The following is a 23,071-nucleotide window of genomic DNA, read 5'->3' on the forward strand; positions in this document are numbered from 1 at the left end:
TCTCAAAACAAAGAGCATGCAGATAAAACCACTGTGGCAAATGAAAGCTTATCTTACAAAGAAATTGCCAATAAAAATACGTATCTCAGATAGTCTAAATAAGCTAAAACATATAGACACTAGAAACATTCTGATAATAAAAATAAATAATGATAATTGTTTTTAAATCTTTCTCAATTCATGTATAGCTTTTTTCTTTAATTGGATATGATATAAGATGTTCTGAAGCCGGACTGAGTGGACAACATTCAATTTCACTCGTGCTGGGCTAAGCCGTGGGCAACAGTAGCCGTGTTTCCTAACTCTGTCATGGACAGGAAACGTTATCGTATTGCGGTAACATGCGGTCAAGCCAGTCGTCGCTCTCATCTCCATGGTGAAACCAGCCGACGCTACAACTGTAGAGCACCCATATACTGACATTTATGTTCTCTGCATTCAAACGGCCCCGATGGAGCTGACCATGGATGGATAAAGCGAACGGAGCTGACGGGAGAGCTAGAGACCACCTTGGAGAAGTTAGAGGAAGTAGACATGTGGGACTATGTCCGGTTTTCAAAATAAGGTGTTAACAAAGAGAACTGTATATACAAAATACATCTATGGAAATAAGATTGATTGGATTGGATTGACATTGTGAGGGAAATGTCTTTTAATAAATAATGCCTGACAATGACTGATATATTTGACTTCAGGACATCTCTGACTACATACATGCTGAAAATCCAACATTTTTACGGTATTAATTTACATATTTTCCAAAGTAAAAGCCCCTAGAAGTGTATAATTCAACTTTTTCCCATGGTGTTAAAAAAGTTAACAAAAAAAGCAATAAATCACAATATTGAATCGCAATACATATCCAATCGGCACCCAAGTATCTTGATAGTATCGATCGGGAGATGAATTGTCCCATCCCTACTTATCAACATGGAAGTGGGCAAATATGCTGCTTTATGTAAATGTTTGTATATATTTATTATTGGAAATCAATTAACACAAAACACTGACAATTATTGTCCTCACAGGTACTGCATTTAGCATAAAACAATATGCTCACATCATAACATGGCAAACTGCAGCCCAACAGGCAACAACAGCTGTCAGTGTGTCAGTGTGCTGACTTGACTATGACTTGCCCCAAACTGCATGTGATTATCATAAAGTGGGCATGTCTGTAAAGGGGAGACTCGTGGGTACCCATAGAACCCATTTACATTCACTGATCTGGAGGTCAGAGGTCAAGGGACCCCTTTGAAAATGGACATGATAGTTTTTCCTCGCCAAAATTAAGCGTAACTTTGGAGCGTTATTTAACCTCTTGACATGGTTATTTCCAATGGAATCCTTAGGTTTTCTTTGATGCCAGTATGTTCAATCTTACTTTAAAACTGAGCTCGCTACAACCTAAAAATTGCAAGTTGCGTTAAAGAATTTAGTGGCGTTGAAACGAATTTGCGTTTCACACGTTATTATGGCGTTAACTTTGACAGCCCTAGTCTATTTATATACGTTCTTACTGGCAGTGGAGTGTTCCTTTTTTCTCTATCAGACACACAACAAAGCTTCACTTAAACTATGTCACAATATGTTGTTTCTCATCAGTGGCCTAGTTGTTGCTTTTATCTTCCCCGATGCCCACAGCACTGTTGTAATTAACACAGTGACAGCACATTGTTGTTGAAACACTTAGTTACAGCAGAATGTTGAATAGTTAAAGCAGCTTGTAGCTGTGTGAAAATGGCCTGTGGGTGTTTGTAGAACAATGTTCTTTCCTGAGATTTTAAAATTGTACATATCCGGTCATTTGCCATTTATGTGAACTTCCTTTTGGATTTACAAATGGCTCAAAGGCAGTCTAGCTTTGGTCTTTTATTGTTACGAGGACAGCTGGGATTTTAACTCTATTCAAATATTGAATGTAACTTGACTTATTGTTTATTATCAGGTGGACATCATACTATATATTATTGGAGTCGGAGCAGACCACTGTGGCTGGCGATGGTAGCCAGATGACCTGTAAATTGCACACATGCGTTGCCTGCCGGGATTTTCGACTTAGGAATAATTAAATCAATAACTCATCAATATCCAAGCCCATTGTAATAATGTGGAAATGAGACAGGCGGTCTGTGCAGCTTTATTGTCTGCATCATTAGTTGAATTCAATCAATGTACACAGTTCATCAGGCAGAATATAGACTTTCAGCCACAGAGGCATGAAAACAAAATGTGTTTGTTTAAAGCAACAATGTGTAGCATTAAGCGGATGGATTGGCAGAAATGGAATATAATATTATTAATAGGGGTGTCACGATTTAAAATCTAAATCGTGACACCCCTAATTATTAAGTATGTTTTCTTTAGTGTATAATCACCTGAAAATAAGAATCGTTGTTTTCGTTACCTTATAATGAGCCATTTATATCTACATAGGGAGCGGTTCCGCCATGGATGTATAAAGAGATCTGTTTACAGCGTCGGAGGCTCCCGTTCACTCCTATGAGAGTATCTCAGTGGTGCATGAAGCCAAAATGGCTCGACTGTTGAGTGATAAAGTACCTGGCTCATCCGGCGATCTTCTGTATCTATCGGGCCCATGGAGCAGGAGCAGTAGCGTTTCATTTAACTCCACCTCCACCTCCCAGCCCTCAGTCCAGGCTCGGTCTGGGTCTCATTCACATGAACAGAGGAAGGGAAATAACTCTGGATTCAGCTATTAGTGCATTTTTACAACTTTTAGGACCTAATGATTTAAATAAGGATTATTCAAGTGTTCGTACTGGTAATTTGATTTTAACTCCAAAAAAATTATCCGCTGAGTTACAGACATCTCTTTCCCAGAGTCTATGGGAAAAAGTCATTTTGGGCCCAATGCATCACGTGACGGTCACATAAGTTGTAGTACCGCTGTTTGGCCACTACAAAAATCGGCATCAAAGCCTGGCGCTCTTCCTGGAGGCTCGAGTTCCTTTCCACGGAGCCTGCAGCCATGTTTCTACAGTAGCCCAGAACGGACAAACCAAACACTGGCTCTAAAGAGGGCCATTCATGTTTTCATGTTTTCACGGCGGTCACCGTAGTTCTTCTACACGCTGGGTACATGGGAGAATCAGCTGGTTACAATCTGAACCTCACCACTAGATGTCACCAGATGCTACACACGGCTCCTTTAAACCAAAAGCTCCAGTTTACAGACCACCGGTTAGCAAGCTCTCACCTTGCGGAAGTCTGGCCTTGACCTGTGTGCAAATGGGAGGCTCAATGTGTTAATGTGCTTTTAACATATTTTTGTACTCATGTGGGATTTCTGGATGTTTAAGAATGTCATGTATCCGAGTAAAGAACGTGTTTTTTTTTAGAGGCCATTAGTTGCATGGAAATGGCTGAGTTTGTATCATCTCTCATTCCCTCTTTGTATCAGCGTAATTAGGGGAAGGATAATGCGGATGTTTTTTTATTGAGAATGAAGATTAATGTTCAGTAGCACTCTGTGTCCTCTAGTAGAGATGGATGTGGAGACTTTGGTGAGTGAACAGTGTCTACTCTCTGGCTCGTAGAAAGTGTCAAACCACTTGTATCACACTCTGATGCTTTTATTGTACATTTTCATTTTAGACATTGTCCTAGTTGAGGCCTTTTTTGGAGCTTTTTTTTAAATACAGTTCTATTTCTTCATGGCCAAGGTGAACAGAACTAGCACATACAGTAAGTTTGTCACCTTTAATCCATCACTTGATTTCTTTCCACCAGGCTTCGTTTTTAGATTCGATGAGAAAAGTTGCCGCGAGCACAGGGAAGATGTTTAAGATGCTCTTAAATCATCATCATCTTCAATCATCTCAAAGCATCTTAAACATCTCTGACGGAGCAATCACAGTGAACGTGTTGCTCATTTGCAAAGGTTTTGGAGGTGATATCATTATGAATTTTAATGTGTGAGAAAGCAGTAGTGTGGTGCCTGAGAAGCAGTTGTCCCTCCTTGTATAAATAAAGGTTAAAATTAGGGAAGCTCATTTTGAAACATTTTCTAAACCGATAACCGACCCTCGTTAACCGATTATTACTCGTTAACCGACAAGATTTGTGCCTCGCGCCAGCTGCAGGAGCACAACAGATATTGGTTGACGGGAGTCTCCAGTTCACCGTCTGCGAGTGTTAACTTAGCAGCTACGATGCTGCGTGTAGTGTCACGGACATGCAGTCACTTTCCCAGTAAAAGTCTCCACCGCACATTTAGTTTAGTGTAGCAGGTTGTCAGCTGTGTGTTTGCCCGGCAGAACGATACTTTGTCTGCCCGGCATAACTTTACTGAGTGTCCAACAAACAGTGTGTGTATTTGTGCTACGTTAGCAGCTCTAGCATTGCCGGAGGCTTCGTGCTCTCCGCCGCACACGTAGTCTGTGTAACTTTAACGAGTTTCCAACAGACCGTGTGTGTGTGTTGGTGGTGAGTGTGAGGTTGTTGGTGGCGTTCTAGCTGTGAACGTAGGTGTAGCAGTGTGTGTACACTTTATTTGTCGGTGAATAAATGCTACGAAACTACAACTCCTCCGCTCCGCTCAAGCGAGCAAGAGACCAGAGACGACTTCCTGTATCCTGCAAATCCGTCTCCGTCTCTTAAGGTGGGCTGTTAAGGTGGACCAGCTTTTTCTCCTTAAAGAGACGAGCCGCTCCTCTGAGCCGCTCAGCTTTTGAGTTCATTATTAACATTTCTTTTAACTGTTTTAACTGATAGCGTTAATCAGTTAAAATGCTTAATGTCGGTTAGCGGTTAAATGGTTAATTATGGACATCCCCAGTTAAAATGCTTGTTCAGACTGAATTAAACTAGTACAGTAAGTGTGCAGTATATCTACAGTATAGCCTTAGTGTCTACTTGTACACTTATGTTTAAGACACACACACACACACACACACACACACACACACACACACACACACACACACACACACACACACACACACACACATCCATTGGTGCTTTTCGTGGGAACGTGACAACAGTCGGAATTTTCTTCTTTTTCTGTTCTTTTACATCTGCAAATACCTATTCAGCTAATGGCCTCAGTATGCTTCAAACAAAGTGCTTGTCGACTTTTCAAAGCTCCCTTTCCGTCAGTGGGAGGCGTTGTTTGACAATTTCTGTAACTTCAAAACCGATAATGTGACAATCACACCCACTCTACGTAGCGATTGGTAGAGAGTGCGGAAGTGAGAAAGTTTGAACTTCTTTCTTAAGCTCTCTTTTTTTTCATTCTTCACACAATTTATTCTCGCTTTTGTACAACACATGGAAGCCTTTGACAGGACAGACTTTCTGAAAGTGTCCCCATTTGTACGATTCATTGTGTGTATTACAAGGACCGGTGCTTAATGTGGAAAAAAATAAGTGACTGTACTCCCTTTATTCACATGTTATCAGTACCGATATCTTATTCCTATTTATTTATTCATTCTTTAAGCATGTTATACTGTGTCAGTCATAATCAGCTGTGGATTTATTGCTATTATTATACTTGGGCCATGCATCTACATCAAGTATGTAGTAGATGCATAGCCCAATTATAATAACTGCCATCATTGAGACCTAATAGATACAAAAAATAGGGAGGATTTCAAAACCAAAGCGAGGGGGCTGGGGGTCCCCCCCATAAAAGTGAGAGTTTCAGAGACTTGGTTTCCATCATACTGGTGACTTTTAAAGAATGAAAATAACAAAATAATAAGTACACAGTAGCAGCATTTTTATGTTAAAAAGGCTTACTTTTAATTTGACTTTTAATTCCCAGGAAAGAAAACTGAATAATTCGCCCCTCTGGCGTGAACTTGTGTGAATCTCTGCTATAAACTAATATTCATCAGTTTCCATTCATTCATTTTTTGCCCCTGCTAGAGTATTTCTTTCTCTTCATTTCATTTCGTACTCTCCATTTCTCTCTCTGTCTCTCACTCACTGAAGGCCCTTTCAGACACAACGAGACAACAGCACCACTGCGCTCCGAACCCTTTGACGGCTGTTCGCTGCATCAAGCAAAGCCCAACTTCAGGCGCTGCACACTGATGTGATGTGCGGCGAGCGCAGCTCAAACTGTTGTCGTGAGCATCCACCGGGAAGTGACATTCGGTATAGCTGTATTGTCGTCCGGGTGGAAACAGTAGAGTTTACAGACGCTGTACAGTGCCAGAAAAAGGTTGAGATAACGAAAACGAAAAAAAGGTGTGAAAAATTGCCTTAAATCGGGAGAAATGCGGGAGAATTGTGACCCGGGAGGAAACCGAGAGAGAGCGATGAAAAACGGGAGGGTTGGCAAGTATGATCTTCTCTAGTAGGCCTATAATACTCCAATAATATTCACACTGGAACACTATAGGGTTAAGGTGGTGTGTTTGTATATAGTGTTAATACCTAAAGAGCTTTCCTGTGTTATGTGTAGTATCTCTCTATGATATATTATAGGATGTCTAGAGCCAGGAATCAACAGCAGACAGACGGACAGACAGGCAGGTATGCAGAGCTGAGGTGTGTGAGCTTCATTCAGGTTTTAGGAGCAGTGAAGATACTACTGTAGGAGATATTGTGTTTGGATCCTCCTCCAAGAAAATGTAAAGGTTTTTAACTTAAAACTAGGCAATTTAAAAATTTTTGGACCATTATGATTACTAGTTAAATGACTATTATTATTTACACATGCTTTTTTCCAAAGCGAAGTACATCTGAATTATTAATTACATTTATTCATTTATTAATTAATCATATTTGTTCACAACTAAAGAAAGTTATGACGACCAGTTCCCTAATTATTTTACAAAAAGGACGTTAACATTGTACCGATAAATTACAGCACCCTCGTTGAGCACACTGAACCCTTCATTAAACTCCTGCTGATGACTCTGGAACTTGCATTCATCCTCTTTGGCAAAATATTCCAATTACCATTTTTTTTTTTAGATATGCAAAAACCACTCTTTCAGGTTGTTTCTGTCAGCCGGAGCGTCCAATACCTGACCTGTTGCTGCCAGCTACCTACGACACGCCCAGAGGAAATCGATGCTCTCCACCATTTTAATAACCTTCATTTATTGCGGGCCTAACAAATGGAATAATCAGGGGCTATTGATCGAGGCAGCGAGCGGTTCTGGGGGCACTATGGGAGTCTTAAAAGGGCGTTGAGGGAAAAGTCTGAAAAGTCCCCCGGAGTCCCGTGCAGTTATTAATGAGTGGAGGATGGCGACCAATTATATGCACAGGCTCAAACAGGAAGACATGCACACACGCACACACACACGCACACACACACGCACGCACACGCACACGCACACATACATACATGTCTACCTCCTTGTCCCCAGTCCGTCTCATTCTCTCTTTCAGTTCCATTACTTTTTGTTATCACAGCAAAGGGACCGACTGTGTGAAAGAGCAAAGTGTTGTTAAAGCACATACTCCTTCATTCTTCTAATGCTCTCCTTTTGCTCTCCTCCTCCTCTACCTTCTTTCTTCTCCTCACACAGATTAATTGATTATTGGAAATCCAGCAGAGCTGTTTTAAAATCAAATTTTGTTTAGGCTTTCCTCTCAGAGTAATGCTAACAGCCCATTTGATTAATAGACACGGGGGTCAAAAGGTGCTTTGTTCACAGTGGGAACCCTGGCTTTGCTCTCCTTCTACTCCCTCTTCTTATCACTGTCTTTAACATTCCTCTTACTTTTGATTACAGTCCTATCGTCTCTGTGGGCCTTTTCTAGGGCTGCAATTGATCATTTCATTGCTGATTAATCTATCAACTAATTGATTCAAATATTGAATCGGGATTAATCTTATGATTGTCCGTAGTTAATCGTGATTACTCGCAAATTAATCTATTTAAAATGTATCTTAAAGTGAGATTTGTCAAATATTTGATACTCTTATCAACATGGGTGCGGGCAAATATGCAGCTTTGTGCAAATGTATGTATATATTTATTATTAAAAATCAATTAACAAAACAATGACAGATATTGTCCAGAAACCCTCACAGGTACTGCATTTGGCATAAAACAATATGCTCAAATCATAACATGGCAAACTGCAGCCCAACAGGCAACAACAGCTGTCAGTGTGTCAGTGTGTTGACTTGACTATGACTTGCCCCAAACTGCATGTGATTATCATAAAGAGGGCATGTCTGTAAAGGGGAGACTCGTGGGTACCCATAGAACCCATTTACATTCACATATCTGGAGGTCAGAGGTCAAGGGACCCTTTTGAAAATGGCCATGAAAGTTTTTCCTCGCCAAAATTTAGCGTAAGTTTGGAGATTTATGTGACCTCCTTCACAACAAGCTAGTATGGCATGGTTGGTACCGATGGATTCCTTTCTAGCTTTAAAAGTGAGCCAGCTACAACCTCTGAATGATCAGTTGCGTTAATGGGTTTAGAAATGAGTGGCGTTAAAACAAATTTGTGTTGACGCGTTACCTTTGACAACCCTAGTTGCCACATTGGCCAGCTGATCTCACAGTTAAAGTTACTACAAGGAACTCTTAACTGGTTATGGAACAGTCTCAATTTAACACTGATGCCTCTATATGACCTACATCAGCAAACAAGACCATCAGCGAGAAGATTGGCTATTTCTATATAGTTATTCTTAATGCTTGTCATTGGGTCCGATTCCCCTCTGCTGGTGGGAGAACCAGAATTAAGACTGCGCGGGGCAGACTGTCAGACCCTGCTGTAAAATGGATGGTTTTCCAAAGAGCCTCTGGTGCTTGGAATCACTACTGCTTTTGTCCACAGGGACCGCCCAAAACAATAGACAAAATGAAAGTTCATCATAGAAGCTTTAAACAGGATTTTTCCTGGTGGTACCATCCAGGATTTTATGAGACTGTCTTAATTGGACCTCAGACCCTCTAGGCGGCATAATATCGCAATTGCAGTTACAAATGACAGAAATCCACTAAGTGCAACGCTTGGTAGAAAATACTGTTTTTGATGAAGACACCTGTCAGAGTTCTGTGGAGATGGGATTTGATGGATGGCGGCCGCCGCCTCGTAATTTTCTATGCAGCAAAACCCCTGGTTTTAAAGAGCAGTTTACATGGACCAGTCCAGTGCCGCCTCCTTTCAATAATGTTTATTTGACTTTAATGGGAACTACACACAGCCATATGAACAAGGTCTAAGGTCTGACAGTTTCCCCCAGGGTAGGAACTAATTCATTGCTGTAGGCCATGCACATTGTTATTTACCACCTCGTAGCCAGCCAGCAGTTTCCAAACCTGGTGATAAATGAAGTACTTGTTTTTGTTTTCCCTGTTTTTGGTGTGTGTGTTAAACAAGCAGATAAATCAATGAGAATAATGTGGCCCACATCTGTGTGCCGTCACACTCGAATGCCACGATGCACCGCGATGATGAGCTGGAACAGAAAAACACTGTCCCTCATCCATCTGCATTATTCTCATGCAAATGAATATCAAATGGATTCTAAATTGCTTTCGTTGGATGCCGGACGGAAACAAATAATTTCATCAGGGCTGTTTATATTGGGATGTTAATTGCCCTGCCATCTTGAGCCACTTAATTGTAATCACGCTCAACACCAACATGACACCACTGTGGTGCCATGAGTGTAGTCTCTTTTCCTCACTACCTCAGGTCACAAGTCTCACGATATCTTTCTGTAGCTTTTGTGTATTTTAAGTAAAAAATATTGACTTAAAAAAAAAAAAAAGATATGATAGCTTACCATCTCCTCTAGAGAGTCAACAGTTTTCTTTGACATTTTACCTGTCATAACAGTAACGTCTTTCCTCTGGTCTTTGGTTTAATGCGTCTCCAAAGTGTGCTGTCATTTCAGCTGTTGTATTTTAAAGGGCAAACCTGCCCTGGTTCGTTCTTCCCACTCAAGTCTGTGTCTTTATAGTATATCTTTTAGATATAAATGTCTTTTTCCCAGGATGTTGGAGTAGATATTTTGAAGCCCCTACAGAGCTTACAGAGAACAGGCACACTTACAAGCACATTGCGTATTTATTCAAATGGCAGATACACTTGTGTATTGTGTAAGGAGCTCACACGTCTGCCTTGAACTAAGATGGAACATATTCCTTGCAATAAGGTGTAGTCATTGGATCTAACTTTAACAAGTGAGATGGAGAAATTAATAAATTAGGGCTGTCAAAGTTAACGTAATAACAATGTGTTAATGCAAAAATGTGTTTTAACGCCACTACTTTCTTTATGCATTTCATTAATGTAAGTTTAGTTTCATTAACGGAAATTGTGATTTTTAGTCAGCACACTGACACACTGAGAGCTGTTGATGCCTGTTGGGCTGCAGTTTGCCATGTTATGATTTGAGCATATATTGTTATGCTAAATGCAGTACCTGTGAGGGTTTCTGGACAATATCTGTCATTGTTTTGAGTTGGTAACTGATTTCCAATAATAAATATATACATATATTTACATAAAGCAGCATATTTGTCCACTCCCATGTTGATAAGAGTTTTAAAAACATGACAAATTTCCCTTTTAAGGTACATTTAGAACAAATGAAAAATGGAATTAATCGTGATTAAATACTTTAATGGATTGACCAGCCCTTATATGTATTTTATCAAGTGCTTAATAAGTAGTAGGGCCACCCTTTGACTTCCAAACAACTTGAGTCTACATTGGATTTTCTGTCACTGAGTTCCTGAGCTGTGGTTCAGAGGACATTAGATCATTCTTAGGATAAAGGAAGTGAAAATCTTTATAGTATGTCACATGAAACCTCGCTGAGTTTTAGATGTGGTGACTGGGCAGGCCAATGTTGGCCTTTAGCCTCTTTCTAGTGTTCATGAAACAACTCTTGAGCAATCATTGGATTTAAAGATCCAGAAGTTGGCAGCAGACACATGTATCTGAGGCATCCTCTTGCTTTGCCTTGATGTGAGGGTTGAATTGATTATATGGCCATAAGACATATTTATATTGCTCATTGGTCCAGTTCACTTGCTTTGCAGGTGCATGACTTGCGTTGGCCCTCATTGGTTTCTTTATTCCACCTCAACGATAAATGCCTCTCACTGGCTTCTTGGTCTATTTTTGGCAAAACATCTTTGACCTATCTACCTGGCTTCAGATGTATAAGCAGGGATTCTCAGGCCTTTGTTAAAGTACATACAGCTATTGCAAATCAACAACTGCTTGAAAATCGTTTTCATCACTTTTCATCAGCTGTCTGAGCTATTTTGTCCGCCCACTAAGTACAGCCTCACAGAGCTGCTAGCATGACAGTAGACTGTTAGCGTTGTTTGGGAATATCGCGCCGCTGTAAGCAATGTGAGCTCTGTGATGGAGCTGTCACCTTAGTTTCCTTCTGCACAGTAACCAGGGCAGTAGTTGTGTACCCAAGCAGAGAACTTGTGCAGTTCCCATTTATTAGGATGAGTTCATGATGTACACCATGCAGGTGGGAAAAGAGCAGCGAGGGGTGAAGAGGTCAGGAGAAAATGACGAATGACGCGATGCGATGCAGTGTATGTGCAGATCTATGTGCATGTCTCGTCCTGTCCTACCGAGTCCCACTAGCACACTGACCTTTTACTCTGTCGGTAGGAAAGCAGAGGGCACCTTAATTACCTTCACAACAACAGCCTTCCTGGCATTGCTCAGCCATAGGATCACGAAACCCACTGGATGTATGCTCTATAGGTCTACATTACACGAAGAGACAGTATCTAACATGACATTACCTGTGAAAGGTACAAACTGTCAGTATTAGGGCTGCAAGGTCTTGAAAAAATATGTAATTGCGATTATTTTGGCTGATTTTGCAATTGTGATATAATTTGCGATACTAGAGGGTATGATAGGGTATCATTATTATCATGTCACTGAAAACATATTCAAATGATTATGGTGGGATTTTTGCGGGGATCTGTACCGAACAAAGATGTTTTGTTAAGTTTATAGAATATGATGTGTAGCATGACAATATTTAATTTAAAATGGTATTTTGACACACATTTCACCTTCAACAAAAATTTAGATTTTCTCCTCATCCAGCGATTTGAAGATTGCAGTAGGCATTTGATTAAATGTGCAGCTGTAGTGCATATACAGTTGTTTTCATTTCTGAAACCCAGTATTGAGATCATCCAGCCTTGATTTATGGACAGAGAATATATCCGTTTGAATTTTCAGCCATGTTGGCAGCGTGGCTCTAGGGATGGCTATGTTGGTCTGTCGCTTGGTCCACCAACACACCTCAAAAACTATTGGATGGATTGCCTTTGAAATTTGTATGGACATGAATGTATAGAGCATGATTCCAACCAACTTTGGTGATCCCCTGACTTTGCCTCTCGTGCCTTCTTATATTTCACTTATCCTGTGAAATATTTCAGCACAATCACTACTGTCTAATCTTTCCTACATCTTTTGTTTTGCAACCATCCCCGATTCCAAGCGGTTCTGCAATCACCTGCCACAATCTATCTTTAAATTCCGCATCTCTGTATTCTGTATTGTAGGGTTTGTGCAAATCATGCCATTCTGGATGATGACGACGTTTGCACGGTCGGTGGCTCTGAGTGGTCAAACAACCCGCTTTTGCCTTTTGACAGTTGCGGAAAAAAAAAGCAGAAAATCGTACCTATTCCCAAAACTTTAATGACTGACGAAAGCTTTGGAGTCCGTGTGTGAACATGATTGACACAACGTGAGGTTGTATGTATTTTTACACAGACTTGGTGTGCAAAGACCTTTAGTCTTGTTGTCAAATTGTGTCTGTGGGGCTTCCCCCTCATTTTAGGTTGCATTGCATTGTTTTGTGCCCTTGTGTTTCTTACAATAATGAACCTATTCCTGAATCTTTCAGCAGAATCATTTCTCTGTTTAGCTTTTCTTAACAGTTATATTTTATTACTGTTATAGCAATTCAATTTGTTGCCTGGAGCCTTTTTTTATATTCCAGATTCCTTGATTTGACCTGATTTCAGCAAAACTGTAACAAGGGAGCTGCAAGAAAGCATGTAGCTGACCTGCGGCTAATTGGAGCCAAGAGGGCATGCAGGGCCTCGTGAAGTTCAAGCGCCATCTGTCCCAGAGTAAACGCTATAGGACTTTGATTCTCAAATACCTCTTTCACACCAATTACCAGGGTTGGACCAGGGTTCTTCAACCCTTCTTCTGTCAATTAAAACCAAACCAGTCAACATGGGTTAATCCCTGGTCATGACAATTCAGATACAACCTGGGTCACGCTTTCCAAAGCAATCCCATATGACAAAAAAGTGCAAAATGCAAAGAAATCACAGCCGCTATAAACTACATCACAACGCTGGTCAGCGTAGTTGAAAAGCCCCGATTCAAAAGACTCATTAAGACACTTGATCCAAAATATGAACGTCCAGCTAACAGAACCAAAGCTGTGAGCCTGAGTTAGTGGACAAGACTGCTTTGGCCATACAGCAGGCTACACCTCACGACTGGTGAGTCTTTCTACACTAGTGGGAAAATAATATTTTTTATTATCAGCAGTGTTATAACAGCTCACTGGTAAACATAACAATAAGATACTTTACACTTATTACACGTATTAAAAACGGTGTGTGTGTGTGTTATGTATTTATCAAAATATATAAAGCATGTATTGCCAGATAACTATTTGGTTAAAGTGAATACTGTTGGATACTGTTTTGTTAAATTGAACTTGTGATTTCCCCCTTTTTGCATGCAAGATTGAAATTGTTTCAACAGAAACCACTAATGAATATAAATAAGAAGGTTTTAATGCAGACATACAGTGTGCTGCAGGGACTACAAGAATCATTATATTGGCGTGATTGTATGCATCAAAGGGTTAAATCGAATATTCATGAAGTGCTTAGAGGATGTTGTCACAAGTTTAGTAACCAGAGAAATGTCCTCACCGTCACACCCGTAATCTACATCTTATTGTGTTAAATTCATACAATCACACAGATTTATGCTTGCAACCTGACCTGTGCAGTGACAAACCTTTGAGACTGCAGGTGAGGTTCCTTGATGGAGTGGCACCAGTCTCAATATTACACATAATGGGATCTCTGGAACAGATTGAGAAAATGTGTAAGGGAAGAGAATAAGTCCTTTCTCAGAAACTACTGTTGAGTGTCCCCTGGGCGAGACACTTAACCTTCGCCGCTCCACCGGAGCTTCAGTGGCCAGCAGCAGCAGAATGTGCTTTACTGAATACAAGCATGTGTGCATGGTCCAGTTTCTCGGATGATTTAATGTGGTATTAAGAACGAGTCTCGATTTGAGCATTGATGAGCGATGTGAGGATGATGTTGTGTTCTGTGCCTTGTCCCGCAGATGAAGACCGTGAGTGTAGCGCTGGTGTTGTGTCTCAACGTGGGAGTCGACCCTCCTGATGTGGTCAAGACCTCCCCCTGCGCCCGACTGGAGTGCTGGATAGGTGAGTCCACACAGACTCCCATCAACATGAATGCAACATAGACAAGCACTCAAAGGAAACACAAAGTGTGGGATATGATAAAGTGGGTTCTTCTTAAATATGAAGTGTATATCCTAGGGCTGTCAATCGATCAAAATATTTAATCATGATTAATCGCAAATTAATCTGTTTATCTTTTCAAAATGTACCTGAAAGGGAGATTTGTCAAATATTTAATACTCTTATCAACATGGTAGTGGGCTAATATGCTGCTTTATGCAAATATATGTATATATTTAATATTGGAAATCAATTAACAACACAAAGCAATGACAGATATTGTCCAGAAACCCTCACAGGTACTGCATTTAACATAAAACAATATGCTCCAATCATAACATGGCAAACTGCAGCCCAACAGGCAACAACAGCTGTCAGTGTGTCAATGTGCTGACTTGACTATGACTTGCCCCAAACTGCATGTGATTATCATAAAGTGGGCATGTCTGTAAAGGGGAGACTCGTAGGTACCCATAGAACCCATTTACATTCACTGATCTGGAGGTCAGAGGTCAAGGGACCCCTTTGAAAATGGACATGCCAGTTTTTCCTCACCAAAATATTCTTTGCATGGAACTAGTATGACATGGTTGGTACCAGTGGATGAGCAGAACAGCCTCCGTTTCAAAGGGTTATTAAGAAGTGGTAAGCCATAGTGTCAACTTAAAGTTGACAGTCAAAATTTAGATTTTACTTTGTGGCATTAGGGACATTCTCTCTCATTCTCATGGGAGCTCAATTCATAAGGCCTCTGTCAACTAAGGATGAAGCAGTCTGCCCCCACCCACCAGAACCACCCAACATGACACAGAACAAAAACAAAAGGAACATCTCCATTGAATGGGAGCCTCTAAACCAGTGTTTAGCTCCCCTGGGACTGCTTGACTTGTTTGGAGTGTGGAAAACACATTAAAGAGGGAACACAGCTCTTAAAGTTTCTGAAACTTTCTCAGCTGAGGACGCAGACATTGTGCAGACCTGCCAAACTTGGTTTTTGAGACGGCGTTTGGGACTAAGGGGTAAAAGCAGAGGGGATGTCCTTAAATGCACCATGTTGTTTAATTGTATGACACATGATGAAACAGCTATATGCAAATCAGGGTCTGAATTTATTTTTTTCCCTCACCGTACATTTCTACCCGCCACCCACTTTTTTTTTTCTGCCACTTCTGAAATCTATGTAGAATACTTTAGACTTGTAAACATTGAGTCAGTTGTACCAGACACAGACAGTAGAAATATGGAATATATCACGTAACGTAGAACGATGTTCTGTACACTTTTCGCCCTTCAACGCCACGCCAGGCAGCACTCCTCTTTTGTTAAGAGCCAGACAAGCATGTTTGTGTGCTCATTCTCCGGGGGATTATCCATTAGACAGTCTACACTTTGACTGATGTCTTTTTGACCAACAGAGAAAAGTGGGGGAAAGTAACATCTCCACCTGTGTAGGAAGATCATTAAGCTTAACGGTGTTCCGTACAGAGCACAGAAAATGATTTCAACGGCGATTAATGAAAATTTAAAATGTCAAAATATCGATTGTTGAAATAAACGTTAACTTTATTGACCTTTTATTAAATAACACTGCTGTAACATCAAAATGATGTCGCACACGATTATGTGCAAACAGCGTCTGTGTTGACAGACTCGCTGCTGCAGTGCCAAGTAGTCAGTGCACAACATTGATGTTTAAAAGCATTTATTCAACAGAGGGTGATATATTTAACAACGTCTGATAGCGTAATAATCATTTCATACAGACTATGGTACTTTGAGAAGAATAAATTAAGTCTAAATGTACATTTTTGCTGCTCTAGTCATTAGGGGTGTAAGAAAATATCAAATATCGCGATATTATGTTTTGTGATACTTTACTTCTCAAAAACACTATCAATTAAAAATTGATGAAGTACATGCAAAACCCTCAGTCAATAGTTTATTTCATTTGCAAAGAGATGCGCCCTCTCATTGTACGTGCCCTCTCAAAGTAGTGCTGTGATGTTAGGTGTTACAGGGACTGTGATAAATGCAAATGCAGATCCCACTGTTCTATTTGCATAAAAAAAGTAATTTTCTTTTACTCAGATTTGATGCATATGGTGATGTGTTATTTATACTATAACAGTTTTCCTAAAATTAGATTAAAAAAAAAAAAAAAAAATCGTAATATTTCACCTTGCTTACTGTATTGCAGTATATTGAATCGTAACCCCTGTATTATGATATGTATCGTATCGCCAGATTCTTGCCAATACACAGCCCTACTAGTCATGTCCCCTCTCAAGCTGCAGTCGGGAATGGAGCTTCCCCTCCAGTCGCTGTGGGCGCACCTCACAAATTTACTGGAAACACACACAGGAACAAATGACGTGGAGGTCTCTTGCTTGGTTGGGAATGAAAGAGGGCGAACTGAAGACACATGTACATTTTATGCACGACCTGGAAGTATTTATTCAGTGATCGCCGAAAAAATGTCATCCGTATGGAACATTGTTAGTGTACGGTATATAAACTGGGAAAAAGAAGTTCGGAAACTTGTGTTTGATGGATTATTTCTCTGTTGTTACAATGCTAATTGTCATTGTATTTTACATTGTTGGAAAGCCTGTTTAATTACCTTCACAATGATGTCCAACTTGTAAGGATCATGCATTTGTGGGATGAGCAGCACAGCTGATTATGTGGGTAGCGCCCAAGAAAAAAATTCCAAAATGCTCTGCCAATGGTAAACAGTGTATTCTCCTGTTGGTACTGACTCTTGTTTTGAGTTGTTTGGTGGATTGGATGATTGAACTCTATCAGTAACAAGGAACAAACGAGACATATTGGCAATTTTACACTTTATTCATTCAATAAACCGTCAGGAGCCTCAGTAGCGGTGGAAGATCCATACGCAGCCACAACAGCCTGACACCTCCTCCTCATGCTGGTCACCAACCTGGTTACACGTTGCTGTGGGATGGCGATCCATTCCTCAACCAGGATTGGTTGCAGGTCAGCCAGCGTGGTTGTGTTGGTCAATCTAACACGTACAGCACGCCCAAGCTGATCCCTCAAGTGTTGAATTGGGTTGAGGTGTGGACTCTTGGCAGGCCGTTCCATTCTGTCTACTCCCACATTGTGGAGGTAGTCTGTGATAACCCTGGCTCTGTGGGGGGGGGGGCGCGTTGTTTCTTGGAGGATGAAGTTAAGTCCCAGATTGTGGAGATATGGGATCGCCACTGGCTGCAGAATCTCATCCCGATATCTCCCTGCATTGAGATGGCCTTCAATGATGACAAGCCTTGTTTTGCCAGTGACATCATTGAGGGAACACACAACCTCGTTGGCTGACCTGCAACGAATCCTGGTTGAGGAATGGAACGCCATCCCACAGCAACGTGTGACAAGGTTGGTGACCAGCATGAGGAGAAGGTGCCAGGCTGTTGTGGCTGCGTATGGATCTTCCACCACTACTGAGGCTCCTGACTAGGGCTGCACCTAACGATTATTTTTTTAACGATTAATCTAACGATTATTTTTTCGATTAGTTGATTAATCTAACGACTAATTCATCAATTATTAGAAATATTTTTTTTTATAAATAAATATCAAAAACTTGACTCATTATTATTTCAATACTTTAATCAAATATCTTCTCTTATAAACATATACATAAAACAAGAATATTATTATGGCATTATTTCACAACAAAAAATATCCCAGTCTTTACTGGTAATCTGTTTTCAGTCCAACATAAAACTTCTCCAAAATAAAATTAAAACAAGAGCTTGTATTGTAAATTCATGTAAAAGGAATAAAGTGCAATGTTCTTTTTGTGGAAAAAGAGACACAGAAAGCCATTAGAATAATGATAATAGTGGCACATTTAAAACAGGTCTAATTTCCACAGCACTGTTGTGTTATGACATTAGGCTAATAATAATAATAATAATAATTATCATCAGTATTTTTACTGAAGTACTTAACTTAAAACTTAAAATGGTTTAGACATGGATTTATTTAATCACTGTAATAATATGCAGTTAAGATAAACACTAGGAAATGTACTTTTGCATCAGTGTGGAGCAAGAGAGAAATAATTGAAACTATTTACAGACTAACAGTCACAGACTAGAACAATATGTAACGTTACTTTAAGCCATTTTCTCACTCATACATCGCCGTTAAAGTAAACAGAAAAAATAAAAGGCCGAATAACAACATTAGATGACGCGTGGTGTAACGTTACGTTACGTTACTATAACAGTGGTCCATAAAATACTTTTAACATGGTGGTGATGAAGAAACATTTTAAAAACAAACTTTAAATGACTACTGTTAACAGAAACACGTCCGCGCTTTTACAATCTTAATATGTCATGCCTGGGTGATGAAAAAGTAAACAGGACTTACAGCGGTGTCTTGTTGCTGTCTTCTTCACGCAGCGCTCCGGGATGCCTTCTTGTCAGGTGATGGTGCATTGCACTTGTACTGCTGTAGTACGCCATCTCCATTCTGCACAACTTACAGAGCACCGCATTGTTGGGTCTCTGTTTGAAGTATTCCCACACCTTTGATGAACGTGGGAGAGTTTTTTTTTGACGCTCTTTGCTCTCTGGGGGAATCAGAATCCATGCTCGGACCGGACGCAGCGCATTTTCATTACCTCATCCGATGTGTCGACGCACGTTACGTAAATCAATGTATTTACGTAATCGACTACGTCGACGAATCGCCCCCAGCCTTACTCCTGACGGTGTATTAAATGAATAAAGTGTAAAATAGCCAATATGTCTTGTTTGTTCCTTGTTACTGATAGAGAGTTCAATCATCCAATCCACCAAACAACTCAAAACAAGAGTCAACACCAACAGGAGAATACACTGTTTACCATTGGCAGAGCATTTTGGCAAATTTTTCTTGGGCGCTACCCACATAATCAGCTGTGCTGCTCATCCCACAAATGCATGATCCTTACAAGTTGGACATCATTGTGAAGGTAAATAAACAGGCGTTCCAACCATTTAAAATACAATGCCAATTAGCATTGTGACAACAGAGAAATAATCCACCAAACACAAGTTTACTAACTTTTTTTTCCCCAGTCTAGTTAGTGTACGTTAACCTTAATCCCCAACTATTTTTTTTGATTTAGGAATTGTTTTTTTACAAATAATATTTCTTAATATATCTGCCATGGTGTCAGTTGACCTGGAATTTTTACCTGCCACCACCAACATTTATCCAGTATTTAGTAGGTGCTAATTTCATTCCCTGATGCTAATAGAGGGGCTTACATCTGCTTGTCATTGGCCGTGGTCTGTGTGGTGTGTTTGACAAATGGTGTAAGCTGATCACACCATATGTAGGCACAGACCTCACTATTGCAAAGGGTTAGGCAATATGACCGTATATATCGTGCGACGGTAGAAATGTGTCCACTGGTAGAGATTTGGCAGTAGCAGTTCTCGCGTGATGCAGCTGCCTCTCAAGGTAACGTGATTTGGGCAGACATTGAGGAGAGTGAATTTGTAAATACAGAGCAGGAGGAGGCATCCCAACCAACCCAAGATGAAGAAGAACTCTGGTTCCATGATTACCAGACATTTACACAGTAAAGCTCATTTTGTTTTGTCAGCTTTTTCAAATGAACGATGAGCAAAACTTGCAGGATTTTTTTCTTTTGGTTTACTCTAAAATACAGATATGTGTTATTTGTATATTGCATTGTCTGAAGTTATGTATTTTCACCTGTTAAGCTTTGAACCTGTAACACTTGAAATGATTGTTCTAAGGTACCTTTAAGCTTCCATTTTTAAAGAATTTTAAAAGTGTTTTTCCATGTAAGGCAATTGTTTTTGTTTGTATCAAAGTTACAAATAAAAGAAGAATATAATCAAATGAGATTAAGTTATATGCGATTATCATTATTTTTAGGGATGCACCAATTAAGTTTTTCAGTCCAGATATCGATAGTCAGGGTCAGCACCCGCTACCCGCCAAATGTGGGTAAATTGTTGGCAGTGGCGGGTGAAATCATCAGGACACCCGCCATTTTGGCAGGCAGGGAAATTACTAGTGGAATAGAGAACAGTAGTTGTCTGCTTTCTTGGCATCTCAAGCTTCCGTGACTATCGATCCTCTTATTGATGCTCCGACAGTTACGCTGCACAATGACGCATACGCACGCCGTATCATGTTTCAGTTTGATTGGGACTGGAGCCACGGCGGAGAGAAAAAAATTGCTCAACAGCGTGGCGCTACTAAACCTGAGGGGACGCACCCTATTTTTCCCTGATAAATCTGTGTTGAAATCAGCAGCATGAGTGTTTGTAATGATAGCTGTTAGCAGCCGGTGGGCAGCACAGTCCTGATTGGTTAAAAAATGGAGCTACTAACATTAATGGAGGTGCCATTCAGTTATTATTATGAGGCGTTCATCGTCTGCTCAGCAAAATTACTATTGGGTGAAGGTAAATTACAACGTTATCATGATGCGTTCAAATGCAATCGAGTAAAATTAAGTTTTTGGTGAGAAACTTGAATAAATCCAGTTGTTTGAAGAAGATGTTTTCACATCAATATGAAATAAATAATAGAGAGAATTATGACCTGTTCAACTTCATAACAACTTACCAAGATTTTTTTTAATCAAAGCAAATATTTAAATAATCATAATCATTTGAATTGTGTTTTTATGCAAACAACCACTATAAATGACAATAGCAAAGTACAGTACAGTACTGTGTAAATACTTTGTAAATAAATACATACAGTAGATAAACATTTAGTGAATTGATATATACTGTTACTGTGATATATAATTTCATATATCGTGATAGAAGATTTTGGCCATATTGTCCACCACTATGTTGCAATATGTATTTTTACCATGAAAGGCTACTTAGAGGACATGACTGTATCGTGTGTCCATATCCGGTCTGTGAAAAATATCTGCACAGATTCTAGATAATTCTTCTATAAAAAGTTATTATTTAGTATTTGAAGTTGAAATAGTTCAAATAGCTAGTGAGTTATATTTTCCTTGATAATGAAATGAAATAAACCAGAAGTCATAAATGCATCTTGTTGATGTTTCTTTTGTTGTGATGATGCATTTTAAAAAGGCCTCATTCATCATAAGGGCAGTGGTTTAATTTCCAGCATATGTCATATCAGTATCTTCCGCAAACTTGCCAATACATTCTTCTCTGCCTGCTGAGCGCAATTTGATCCGTCCCCAATCTATATTCTGCTATTCTTCATGCCATATTGATTTACTCTCATCAATATTTCAACCTGAGGTTTTTTCCAAACCTTGTTTTTTATTTAACAAGAAAAAAATCCTTTGATGCTGAAATCAAACTAAACCTGACGTCTGTTATCATGGCATGGAAGTGTCTTTTGTCCAAATGTTAAATCATGTTAGCCTGCTTGTTTGGATCATTTGATTGAATAAGATTGACAGCAATGTAAATGTGTGTGGTGAATGATGTAATTCCGGTTGGTTTGTCAGCTCCAGATTGAGTGTGTGTGGTTCTGCTCTGCTACAATCGTTGTGTTCTATGTGTGTGACGGCAGTGTGTGTTCTCTTGCCAGATCCTCTTTCGATGAGTCCACAGAAAGCCCTGGAGACCATCGGGGCCAATCTGCAGAAGCAGTATGAAAACTGGCAACCTAGGGTGAGTGGGCTCACATGAACCAGCCTCCCTCCTTTTCTCGCATGTGCTTATAATGATACTGACCACATATGCTAACTAATTCACACCACTATATGACACATACAGAGTTGAATCATATAAGGCGTCCAATAAAACGCTTAGAAATTAAATCAAATGAATCGTAGGCACTCCCAGACTTGACCTTGGTCATATCATATTAATACAGATCGGCTTTTGGCATCCATTTGGCTATTCTCATGGTTTTTTTTCAAAGATGTTTCAGAAATTGTTTTATAGATGTTGGCAGACTATTCAGAGTGTTTTTCTAGTTTTTTGCTGGCTCTGTGAACCTTACTAATGTTAGTCACCCCTCCCAGTGCTATATCAGAAAGGGCTTCTAACACAACGGCATCTACTGTAACCAGGTTTTCTTTGGGTATCACCTTAAAGTAGGGCTGTCAATCCAAAAAAATAGTTAATCGCGATTAATCACCCATTTTTTTATCCGTTCAAAATGTACCTTAAAAGGAGATTTATCAAGTATTTAATACTCTTATCAACATGGGGCAGATATTCTCCTTTATGTAAATATATAATTGTAAATCAATTAACAACACAAAACAATGACAGATATTGTCCAGAAACCCTCACAGGTAATGCATTTAGCATAAAACAATATACTTAAATCATAACATGGCAAACTGCAACTGTGTGCCAGTGTGCTGACTTGACTAGGACTTGCCCCAAACTGCATGTGATTATCATAAAGTGGGCATGTCTGTAAAGGGGAGACTCGTGGGTACCCATAGAACCCATTTACATTCACATATCTTGAGGTCAGAGGTCAAGGGACTCCTTTGAAAATGGCCATGACAGTTTTTCCTCGCCAAAATTTAGCGTAAGTTTGGAGTTATTTAACCTCCAAGACGAGCTCGTACTGTAT

The 23,071-nt window shown here is 39.9% G+C and overlaps 1 protein-coding gene across 7 annotated transcripts in view; it reads left to right on the forward strand.

Annotated features, from left to right (window-relative positions):
• Positions 1-23,071, forward strand: part of rptor (regulatory associated protein of MTOR, complex 1) — a 270,013-nt gene that overhangs the window by 12,030 nt on the left and 234,912 nt on the right. For all 7 annotated transcript variants that reach the window (XM_074631008.1, XM_074631011.1, XM_074631009.1 and 4 more), the window contains exons 3-4: positions 14,341-14,443; positions 22,067-22,149. In XM_074631008.1, coding sequence (XP_074487109.1) covers positions 14,341-14,443; positions 22,067-22,149 — 186 coding nt within the window. The remainder of the gene's footprint in view (positions 1-14,340; positions 14,444-22,066; positions 22,150-23,071) is intronic.

This window comes from Sebastes fasciatus, chromosome 3 (genome assembly GCF_043250625.1).
Source record: "Sebastes fasciatus isolate fSebFas1 chromosome 3, fSebFas1.pri, whole genome shotgun sequence".
Taxonomy (NCBI): Eukaryota; Metazoa; Chordata; class Actinopteri; order Perciformes; family Sebastidae; genus Sebastes; species Sebastes fasciatus.